Source organism: Gobio gobio (genome assembly GCF_949357685.1).
Source record: "Gobio gobio genome assembly, chromosome: 4".
NCBI lineage: Eukaryota > Metazoa > Chordata > Actinopteri > Cypriniformes > Gobionidae > Gobio > Gobio gobio.
Window position 1 is genome coordinate 48,878,601 of NC_137100.1, and position 12,685 is coordinate 48,891,285.

The 12,685-nt window shown below is 34.5% G+C and overlaps 1 protein-coding gene across 2 annotated transcripts; it reads left to right on the forward strand.

Annotated features, from left to right (window-relative positions):
* Positions 1-7,261: 7,261 nt before the first annotated feature.
* LOC307124505 (histo-blood group ABO system transferase-like) lies at positions 7,262-12,415 on the forward strand. Of its 2 annotated transcripts, XM_079813737.1 has the most exons (5): positions 7,271-7,323; positions 7,404-7,518; positions 9,561-9,596; positions 10,225-10,350; positions 11,090-12,415. In XM_079813737.1, the coding sequence occupies exons 2-5, from the start codon at positions 7,454-7,456 to the stop codon at positions 11,778-11,780; spliced, it is 918 nt and encodes a 305-aa protein (XP_079669863.1). In that variant the 5' UTR covers positions 7,271-7,323; positions 7,404-7,453; the 3' UTR covers positions 11,781-12,415. The 2 variants fall into 2 exon arrangements, with proteins under 2 accessions (XP_079669864.1, XP_079669863.1); XM_079813738.1 differs by lacking the exon at positions 10,225-10,350 and having other exon boundaries at positions 7,262-7,323.
* Positions 12,416-12,685: the final 270 nt, after the last annotated feature.

Genomic DNA, 12,685 nt, shown 5'->3' on the forward strand with positions numbered 1-12,685 from the left:
AAACTGAAAACCCTCACAATCATCGGCAGGTGGAAACAAACCTGACCAACGGGATAACAGATATCCTGCCTAATTGCTACAGCATCCAATCAGCACAGTACACCTACACCTAAAGGGACTGTGCCACTGAGGTGTATTTCTGCAGTGTTTTCATCTTCATGTTCAGCCTGTCTTAATGTTGTTATTTCAGGTGACTGCTTGACTCCGGCACCCATTGATGTGTGCTGTTAACTCCAAGATCAGCACCATGAACACTTCGGAAATTACATCCAAAATATGGAAACAAGGAATGTCCAAGTATGTCCCCTTGGGAACTAATCTGAATTTGTCCCAATGGGCCAGGGGCCGTCTGTAAGAGTCGGTTTTGGTGCTAAGACAAAAGCTGAGATACATACCTCAGCAATTGAACAATAAAAGTCACTAATCTTGAGGAAAAGATCTCACAGAAACTGTGACAACACCCTGACAAACATTCCTCCCCCCTCCCCATTTTGCCCTCTCCTTGTCCTGGTTTCAAGTCACCAAATGCAGATATATCAGTGATGATGTTATTTGTAAATGTATTGTTTAATCCTTTTCATGTTTGATGTCTTTTTAAAGGTCTCAGTGCGAATGGTAAAATGGTCTCAGTTTCACTGCAGTCACTGGTAGTATTAGAAAGATTGGAAAACTAATGAGAATTCATTTCTCCTTTCAGTAGTCTCTTCAAAGATATCTGATCCACTCCCCCAAAACCAGGTGGGGGTGTTGCAAATATTTACAGCCCTTTTGTTCTGGTTGGAGTATTTAAGGCTGGATGTCCTAACTCTCTGGGGGAATATTCTGCAATCAGACCCCCCGTGCAAACTGCATGTAGATGTGCCAGACATGATGACTCTTTTAAATTATTTTCATATTGCTTTGCAATTGTGTTTTATGTTTTTACGCTGATCAGTTGTGTACCATGGATTCTTGTTTACGTATTTACTTTTCCTGTCTGGCCGAAATAAATGTTAATCTTGATTTATTCTGTATCTTTCTGAAATCATTATTTTATTCATGTCCATGCGGGGTTTGTAGGAGTTACCGCAGATCTCTCTGCCATGGCAGGCCATACTGGGAACTCCATAGCGGGAGCATTGAGCCATGCATGAGGGAAAACCTGATTTCTGACCTGCCACTGTTATTATAAGTTGCAGTTTTCGTGACTATCACTAAAATTACATGTTTTATTATGAGTGCACATGTGTGACTCACTTAGAGGTAAGATAGTTCACCCTGCAATCCTCTGTAATATCAGAACTGACTAATCTGTGACCGTTAGAGCAAGTGAAAATCCGGACACTTAGCCTATTTGAGATTCCGTGTCCCATGGAGGATATTAATATTTGAAAATAAGTGATACTACGAAAAATCATTGATCTAAATTAAATCGCAACTAATCTTCAAATCAGCTGATAAACTCTAAATGTAACACACTTTATGGAGTCAGATAGAATTGGAGTCAGATAAAATTATTAATGGAGTCAGATTTAAAATAAGATATCAATAAATTAAAAGAACTTCACCGAAAGGCTGAAAAGGCTTACACGCAGAATTCCTTTTGACCACGTCATTAGTTTTCGGTTTTTGGGCTAATGGATGGAAATTTACACTCTACAGTAGTCCAACAAATGCGATTTTAACACAAGGAACGGTGATTTTGGTTTGTAATACTCACATTTGATTGGCTTTTCTCCGCCTGACGTATCCTTTCCTGTGGCCTCATGGGAAGGCAGGGATAGAAAAGTATCCGACGATGGGTGCTTCACAATCTGGGCGGAATCAGTAGGCCATCCGGGAACTTCTCGCCTACTCTTTTATGATTACTGAGGTTTCGAACATACTTCTCCTTTCACGTACTGTTTTCGCCTACTATATAGTAGGTAAGTAGGCATATTCGAACGCAACATCAGTATACGCACGTCCGAATCTCGCGAGAAATAGTCCAAAACCCTGGTAGTTCTCGCCTACTCTTTTATGAATACTATGGATTCGGACATACTATTCTCTCGCCTACTGCTTTTTACATACTATATAGTAGGGAAGTATGCGGTTTTGAACGCAGCCCATGTTCACGTTATGTTTCCTGGTTTTGTCATGTTTCATTGTCATGTGACTCCCATGCCCTCATGTGATCTTGTGTCTTGTCCTGTCATTGGTTCATTGTTTAATCACTGTTCACAGGTGTCACTTGTCTTGTTATTAGTCTCAGTGTATTTAGCCCTCATGTTTGCCATGTGTCCTTGTCTGTTATTGTCGTTGTAACCTGTGGTAAGGCAAGTCTGTTTATGTCCTGTTTTGCTAAGTCTTTGTGTCAAGTCCTTGTTTTATGTTTTGATTGATGTTAAGATTTCTGTTTACATAAAGAACTGCACTTGGGTCTACAACTTGCCTCTCCAGTGGATAAACGTTACACAAGGTCACATAATGCATCAAATCGAAGTTAAAGATGAAGATGACTCAGAGAGTGAAGGGCCAAATGAAGCGTTTCGAAGCATTATTGCTTTCTGATGAATACAATTGTGTCGAAAATGGTTCATTACTCGAAGCTTCATTCAGATAGAAATTGTAGCACCATCTCCTGGTGAAGTTAAAGTAATGCAACAAAGCTGACAACCATAAAACTCAAGTAGGCTTATATGTTAACGCCCCGTTTATTACGTGTTTACCGAGGCAATCAAAGCTGAAACAGTGTTAGTGCTGTGTAACTCATTTATGTAGGTGAATTTTACAGATACTGATGAATTTCATATGTTCACCTTGATAATAAAACATTAGTCATGGTGTGTGTGTGTGTATAATAATTTTACAGATACTGATGAATTTCATATGTTCACCTTGATAATAAAACATTAGGCATGATGTGTGTGCGTGTGTGTGTGTGTGTGTGTGTGATTATTTCTTTAGACAAGGACAGAAGATCAGACCAGCTTAAAAAAAGTTGGAAATCACAGAAATTCTAATAGTTTCTATTAAAATAGATCTCAGAACTCAGTAGCTATAACTTGTTAACTGGTAGGACTGATATTTTTGTATGTAGAAAAGGATATGCTTGTGTAACTGGTTGTACTTGTATAATGTAGCAGAGGTTTTTGAAGTTTCTGTCTTTGATGCGTGTTTTTATGTAACAATGTTCATATGTTCTCTAATTAATAATAAAAAAAAATATTTCAGAGGGTGACACTGAAATAAACTCAATCCACTCTCCTCAACAATAACACCAATCCAAACACCGACTACTACAACCCACGGTGTTGCCATGGTTTGGCTTCACTTTTAAAAGAAATTCAGCCGCCAGGTTTCAAACCTGTCAACACTGGATTGGGCTGTCAAAGCAGTCAGGTGGTTCACTACAGGAATGTTTTTTTTTTTTTTTTAATCAGCCCATTTTTTTTTATTTGAAGTAACGACACCAAGTAAATCATGTTGTGGTGGTTTATATACACACTTACAGACATCATCATACTCAGAGATATGCTATTTATCAGCCATTAATCATGTCAAAGTGTTTAATGAACGGAAATAAAGGGTGTGTGACTCCTGAGGTCAGTGATATCAGACATTTCTTCAGCGGTGAAAGTTTTCACTGCACCTGGTTCACAGGAGTGAACCAGTGTGTTTGCTTCAGACGTCATTTTCACGTGACTAGTGACGTAATGATACAAGCTCCGAAGCAGTGGTTCATTGCAAGGACCGTTCGAGTTTGAAGCAAGCTTCGGAGCGTCGGTGTCAGACGTAACATCACTAGACTCAGATACTTGCATAATGGCAACAGTTTATATATACTTATATATATAAGCAACTGTGAATTACCATTTAGACACCCTTATAAAATATCTCATGGGCTTGGTTTCACAGAAAGGGCTTAGATTAAGCCAGGATTAGGCCTTATTTAATTTAGTCATCTGAAATCACCAGAATTGTGTTCTACAGCCAGATACTTAAGTTAAGTCACAGCATGGTGTTCTGTGGAAATAGTGTCATTTAATGAATGTAACAATTAATTTAATATTTTTAGTGAAATGTGCTTTTTCCCTTCACTCAAAAACACATAAAATAACACTTAATTTCAATATATTAACTCTCCATTTCCAGCCATATGCAAAGCATGCTGGGAACTATCAATGGTGTCTCTAAATAAAACTCCAGAATTTAGCTAATTCTCTTAAAATAAATAGGTAGCCTTTTCCCCTTAATTTTATGCAGCTTAATCGGTTCCTCAATTCAAGCCTCAAAATTGTTTAAATTTCCTTTAAAAAAATTGGAAAATGTATCTCTTGGTTTTATTAGTTACATGTTCTCAATATTTTCTATACAACACTGAACCATAATTTTATTAAGAAAATATACACAATTTATTTTGTGAAAATTACAAGACCCATGATTAATTTTTACAGTGTAGGAATGTTAAAATAATAGTCAAATGGCCACCATCTGACAGTATTATACTGTACTTATATTTTCTACAGCACCGTACTATAATGTTTTTACAGTAATATACTGTTGCTGCAGATTACAGTAGGTAAGAGCCATGGACCTGTTCTGGATTAATTTATTTCTTTATTTATTTCTGTGACATTTTTAATCTCAAGCTAAACATTTCAAAAATTAAGAAGATGCCTAGATTTTAGGAAAGTCTGCAGTGAGTTTGACCACCATTAAAGGGGAGCCTATTCAGAGTGTTACACAAATTGTTGTCCTAGATAATAATTGAGGTGAGACAAATGGACTGAAATTGTGAACAAAAAAGGACAGTAAAGACTATATTTCCTCAGGAAGCTGGTGTCGTTTAATCTAAGTGTTTGTTTGTGTGAACGTATTGTAAGTTAACCCACCAAAACAAAATTTCACAATGGGGATAAAGTCAATACAATACTTTGAGTTTCAGAACTTACCAGCCACAAAAGAGCACACATTTTTTAATTTTAATGAATTGCAACTACAGTCAGGGGGTACATTGAATCAACAAAAATAAGAATACATAAATAAAAATGACAAAAGTGACAAACTTAAAAGTATGAAAATGTTTACAAAAGGAAACACATTTTACAGCTTTCTTATTTTTTTATATTTATTTCCTCCAAATTTACATTTATGAATTCTACATTTAGCTAAAAGAAGTAGCAGATTAATTAAGTAATATTCCCTATGATAAGATTTGCATAGGAGACAAACAAATTAATCAAATTTAAATAAAACATTTTTAATGAAAGCTGCATGTGATCCTTAATAAAAGAACAACCTGGAATACTCCAAAATAAATGATAAAATGTTTCAACTTGTAAACCACAAAATGCACAAAATATATATCACAATTAAATCTGTTTACAATATCATATTTACAAGGGTGATATTTATAAATGAGTTTCTTTTATTTGTGATTAAATATTTATGAGGAAGTTTCCAGATTTTTTTTTGCTCTACAACAGACCATCAACACAACCATTCCAAAATGATATAAAAACTGGAGACATGTCCATTTGAAACAAAACCAGTGCTTAATCCAGTTACCATGACGGTAAAATAGTTCTTATCTGCATATTCCGGGTCCCACGACGTACGTCATCACTTGTCATCGGTTCAGGTAGTTACTGAAAGTTGCTGGCTGGAGCTACTATTGTAGAAACGTGCAGCACGAAAATATTCATATGTCACGTAAGTTCATCACTTGTTGTATAGAAACTGCTCATATCAGCTCAGCCATTCGATGGTTACCAACGTTAGGAATGTGTGACTGAACTTATTTTTAACGATGTGATTTGCACTGTGATTGTTTTGATATGCAAGGACACCTGTAGCCTACAGTTTAGATCAGTAGATATTTGATGAAAAGTCGTTGCTTAAGACAGTGACTATACGGTAAACTTTACATGTTTCCTCTTGTCAGCAAGAAATACACCTATCATTCAAAACAGTGATTAAATTACAGAAAACGAGCAAAGAACGGGTTGCCAGGTCCCAAAGAATCCTGCACAAAATCGACTGCAAACGCGCTCAAAAAAATGGAATTAAAACTAAAACCCCGCCGTCCACAAAGATTTCTTATTTACTAATAAAATGGGATTTAACATTTTTTAGCAGCAATTCTATCTCACCCTGTCGTATGCATCAATTTCACTGAACATCTGCTAAACCAATTTAATATCATGAAATAGTTTTCTCACTTTGCTGATCTTCTTTCCCTGATGATTTTTTTTAGAATAGGCTAAATACATGTTTCATTGATGTTAACATAGACCCTTCCTTACGAAAAATAGGTTTATTTAAGTGTGTTATTAGTATACTTTTTAAAAATAAAAATAAGAAAGTAAAGTCTACTTTTAATGTAGGTTACTTCTCAGAAATATTAGAATTATAGCCTATATTGACTCAAAGCCTATTGACATTGTAGCTACTCAAACTGGATTGAGATATACTTAAAAGTATAATTAAGTATTCTAAGTATACTTGGCTTGTAGTTGTGTTTACTCTTTTGATTGAGAAGCCCATTAAATGCTTTTTTCACATAGTTTTACATTCAAAAGCTGCCTTTTATTTTATTTTCCTCTTAACCCAGATGGCACAAAAACTTCCACTTTTCAAGATGCACATTGAAATTTGTCTGATCTTTGACGCGATCGCAGGCAGCAACACAAAGTTGATTCTGTGTTAATTTGATCTAACATTTTGGGGGGGATTTAAGTAAATTAGAATCGATAAAATTAATGTTTATATTTTGAGGAAAAAAGTTCTTCTTAATGATTTTCAGTTTTGTTCAAAATAATTAAAATCATAATATTTTAGCTAAAGTATTTGTATCAATACTGTGTGCCTTTTTCCCCATGCTGGTGAGCCTTTTGTGGTAAAAGCCCCCCCTCGCCACCTCATATATTTATACAAATTTTAAACAAAATGAACCACTTTTATAATATATTTTCACACAAAATCTGTTGCTCCATTAATGTACAAACATATATATTTTTTCATACACTTTGGAGTAGTGAAAAGCACATTTTTTCTTAAGGTGTGCCTTTAGCCCTGTTCTACATACTTAACAAAATGAAGTATACTTATTTTTTGTAAGGGCCATGTGGGTGGGTAAAAGAAAGGATTTTCCAACACACAAAACCTGTTCTTCAACTTTGCCATAGGGGCCTATACTCTGTACGGTTTGGCAGTTTTAGGCCTATTTCAACACCTGCTCCATAATGCAAACATGCAGACACATGCTTAAAACCCGGATATGCTGAAAAATGTGGACATCGTCATTGACTGTTGCAGTGTTTTTAGTTGTAATAGATGTGTTTGTAAAGCCCCACCCTGGTTTGTATTTGACTCTCAAATCTCTCACACAACATGAAATCAAGCACTTCTTGTCTGATATTTTCACTCTCATTGTCCAGTTCAATCCATCAAGTGAATACAGAAACAAGATCCAGCTGATACTACAATAATGCGACTCCGTCAGAGTTTTCATTTCTTCCTTTTTGGCATGTTTGTTGGATTATCTCTGAGTGGGTATGTAAAAACGTTTTGTAAATCATAGCTGCTTTTCTCACACTCGTTTAATTCTGTTTATAAAATGTAATTGTCGTACATTTGTAGTGAAAATAGTGACTGACACAATTTGACACGTTTAGAAATAATACTTGAAACATTTTGGTATTTTTTATTTACTTATTTTTTTACATAAGATAGCTTGATAGTTATTCTTTGATCACTGAGGGAAAATGTATTTTCTATAGACTGCCTGTGCATGGTGGTTTAACCCTAAAATGGGCAACGTATCCAGGGGGATACAAACATGTGAGAGGCTGTGGGGAGATGCATGGAGAGTGTACATTCTTTTGTTCATACCTTCTTTGTTTAGCTCACGGGTAACATTTAAAAACAACATGACCACCTCTAGGCAAATCAACTCACTTTCAGATAAAAGTAGATATATTTCACATATTTACAATATTTGGAGGGGACTTGCATGTTTAAAAAGTTGTTGTTAAGTATTAGCTTATTACGTTTATGTTGACATTTTATGAATAACATTTTTCATAATCTGTCTGTAAATGTTTGTATCCCTGAGCATACATTGCCAGTTTGGGGGTTTAAATTCATTGAAAAAAGAATCCTTGTTTGGCAATGCATTGCAACGCTTTGTAAAATTCTGTTGAACCATAAGTATAATGCCTATTTATGAATATATTATAGCCTACTGTATCATATTTAATACACACATTTCTATGGCCTATAAATGATCAATATGACCAAAACTTTGCTGAAAAAGCTGTTGTACACAATTTACTTCATGACTTCTGTCCTCTGATAGTTCAGCCATTTTTTTATCAAGTAAAGTATTTTTTGCTCATAAACCTTTAATGATTTTTATAAAGTAAATGTAAGATAAACATGTATTGGACTGAAGCAACTTGGGTTTACTTTATTATTCATTCATGTTTTTTAAAAAAATATTTTGACTTTTTTTTTCATGTTAATGTAAATGTCAAATATAACATAACAGGCTTTTTGGGAACATTTATTTGTCCATCTCTCAATCATAATCGATTTGAATATATATATATATATATATATATATATATATATATATATATATATATATATATATATATATATATATATATATATATATATATATATATATATATATATATATATATATATATATATATATATATATATATATATATATATATATATATATATATATAATTATATAATTATGTGCGTGTGCGTGCATTCACGTGCAAAACAGTTTGGTATGTGATGTGTTCATTACTGAATGCAGGTCTCAGAAGACAGGAAGTATTATTTTTAAAGATATAAGCAATCATACAAACATCCAGTGAGGTTATCTCCCTTCCCTCATGTTCCAGTGAAACTATAAAGACGATGTGATGTTCATATGTTCACATATTTGTGTATTTGGGAAACCAAATAAATCGACCCAATGATGGAACATTTGAAAAGACATTCATGTGTTTAATGGGAAATCGTGGATGCGCTTATAAATAAAATGATTCAGCCCTTAATGTAAAGTCAAATAAAACAAATATGCTTTATAAAGCCAGGTATTATAAGCCATTGGTCCTAATGGTGCTTATAGATGAGATCCTTATTTTTTTTTTAAATAGCAGATGAGCAGCGAGTCTTCAGAGTGTTGATGTCATTTTATTTATTTATTTTGTTTTTCTACTGTTGAGGGTAATCTTCCATGCCCACTGTCATGAGTGTATGTATGTAGCCTATAAACAATTTAATCTTAAATATTATGTGTAATTTTATGTAGATATAAATAGACTGTAAATTGTACAATATTCGTGGAATGTGCCAAACATTTAAAAGGCACAAATTGTGTTATATTATATAGTTAAACATACAAAATCCAAAGACGACACCACAATGGAATGGAAGTCTTTTTAAAAGAGCCTGTCGCCTGTTTGATTAGCTGCCCAGTTTGAAGCATCATTTTTGAAAAAAAAAGTGTGTGGTTGTCTACACACATTTCCAAAAAATCTCTGCTAATAGGATTATGTCTTCTCTTATAGGCTCATTTTCTTTGGCTACACTTCCAGTTGGTTTAGGTAAGTAACCTCCTTCATATATATATGTATAATAATTTGTTTTATTATAAATAAAACTAGGAGTTTTAAAATGAGGCAATGTCCTCACTTTTTTTTAATACATCAAATGTAAAATGATGTCTCTGTCACAAGTAATTTTCCTGGTTAAATAAACATTATTTAACCAGGAAAATTAGGTGAAAAAGATTATAAAAAAGATAGAACAAAATACAATTCTGTTTTGTATTTTTACACTAACTACTGTATCTGTAATGTTCAATTTATTAAAACCAATTATACATTTAATCAAGTTAGTGTTTTTATGCATTTGTACATTTATTCAATAACTAAAGGCAGTAACAATTGTTGTTGTTCAGACTCACCGCACACTTTGTGGGGGTCTGTTGAAAGTCAATGGGCTCAGGGGAGGCAAGCGAGATGTGGCGTCCCGCTGTAACTTCATCTGCGGGTGTCACTTTCGGACAGTGTTACTTTACAGTATGTGTGTGTGTGTGTGTGTGTGTGTGTGTGTGTGTGTGTGTGTGTGTGTGTGTGTGTGTGTGTGTGTGTGTGTGTGTGTGTGTGTGTGTGTGTGTGTGTGTGTGTGTGTGTGTGTGTGTGTGTGTGTGTGTGTGTGTGTAATACACAGTCGGACAGACGTTACACCATGGTTAGCCCCAGTTGTTTGGGAGGGAACCTTTGACTCCAATCTGATCGACTCTATCTACAAACAACAAAACATCACTATTGCGACCACTGTCTTCGCTTTGGGAAAGTAATAAAGTTACATACTTCTCAAACTCTTAAAAAACTGTCTGTCATCTATTAATATTCTTGGGGGACTTTGGGATATCTTTAGATTTTGGTATGGAATTATTTTGGGCCATACACCTCATATTCACATTCTGTCACAACAACAGGACCAAAATTTCATCAGGATTGTAAAACTTCTTCACTTTGTTTGGACTGGAGCCTGATTGCACTTGCACATACCCACAGCTAAATGCAGCCACATTGATAACGCCACTTGATCTTCACATCTACAGTCAAATCTACATCTCTCTGATACTACCTCATAAAAAGTATGCATACATTTTTGTGAGGCAGAATCAGAGAGATGTAGATTTAAGATGTCAAAAATGTTTTCCAGCAGCCATTACTTACTGATCTTTCAGAAATAATTCTAATATGCTGATTTGATGCAGAATAAACATTTCTATTATTATCAATGTTAAAGTTGTGCAGCTTATAATGTTTTTGTGGAAACCAAGATACATTTTTCAATCTGGATTTGTTGATGTTTAGAAAGAGCAGCATTTATTTGAAATAGATAACTTTTGAAACATTAAATGTATTTGCTGTCACTTTTGAATCAATTCAATTTCATGTGTCCTTGCTGAATAAAAGTTTTTTCTTCAAAAATATATATGGGGTCAGTATTTTTACATATGCATGTATTTATACATACACACAATAAATTAATAATTTAATATCTGTACCTCACTCTTTTTCAGATACACACGTTTTATCAAAGATTTTCTGGAGTCAGCGGAGGAGCATTACTTTGTTGGATTTCGAGTGCATTACTATTTGTTTACGGATCAACCAGAGGCAGTTCCTGAAGTAAAGATGGGTAAAAATCATCATTTGACAGTTCGGAGCGTTCCAAGTATGGACCGATGGCAGGACATCAGTATGGGCAGGATGGAAATACTGGAAACATTAATGGAGAACGAACTGGCCAATAAAGCAGACTATATTTTCTGCCTGGATGTGGATACAAAGTTCTATGGCCGCTGGGGGGTGGAGACTTTGGGTCGTCTGGTCGGTGTGCTACATCCTTGGTTCTTTAATTATCCAAGATATCTATTCACATATGAGCGTAGACAAGAGTCTCAAGCATTCATTCCAGCTGGGGAAGGTGACTATTATTACACTGCTGCTGCATTTGGTGGCTCATTGGCGGATGTACATCATCTCACCAAAACCTGCCGGAAACAGCTGAACATTGATGCGGCAAACTCCATTGAGGCGATATGGCATGAGGAGTCTCACTTGAACAAGTATTTCCTTAATAAAAAACCTAGTAAAGTTCTCTCTCCTGAATATTTGTGGAGGGACATAAATATGAGTGTAGGCCAAGTGAAAATAATTCGCTTCTCTCATGTAGCTAAAAACAATGCAGAAGTTCGCCCAAACGTGTAGCAAGTTTGGATTCCCATCATGTTTCACAAAACAAGCATCATTTCCAGCATACTGCTTTAACAAAGCATTGTAAATGATTGAAAAAGAGTCAAACACACATGGCAAGCACATAAGGTTTCCACAGGGAAATCAGTTTTGAATAGGACAGAATATTTTGGATACCTTGTTAATTCCTGATTAAATAATGTGCCACAATATTTTTCAGATGTATGATTGATAAGTTAATAAAGATGCTATGTGTAATTTAAGGTCTTGTGAGCTGTGAATCAGTATTGACCGGATATACTCATATAAATCTACCAATATTTCAGGCTACATTGCACATCATATTTTTAAGTGGTTTTCTAGAAATAACATTCTTAAAACAACATTTATTTCAACAAGAAGCAAATGGCATATATTAAGAATTGCTTTTGTCTTTTAATTTGTTTATGGACTGTTTATGTTTATGGATTTATATGCAGTAGATAAGACACAATCAAGTCTCATTTACCTCAAAATAACAAAAACGCATTACCTTTATCATAAACAAAAACAGTAACACTTGTAAAAAATCTTGTATTTTTTAAAACCATTAATGTAAAAAATGTAACAACTAAGAATTAAAAAATAAAACTTAATTTAAGTTTGAGAATGTATTCAAAAACCTTTCCAATTCATTGCATATCCCACAAGCCTTTCTAGTGTATTGTACTAGGTTTTATGCTAGGAATTTCCCATGCGTTGCATTTGCAATGTTTGTACTGCAATATTTATAAAGCCTACCACAATATATCTGGTGTGAACTGTACAGTCCTGAGATTATATTGCAACCTGCTATTCCTGTAATTCAATCCTCTTATTTGCCCACTTGTCCTGTAATTACTTTGTGAGCAGTTACAGAAAACATTATAATTCATTCGAAA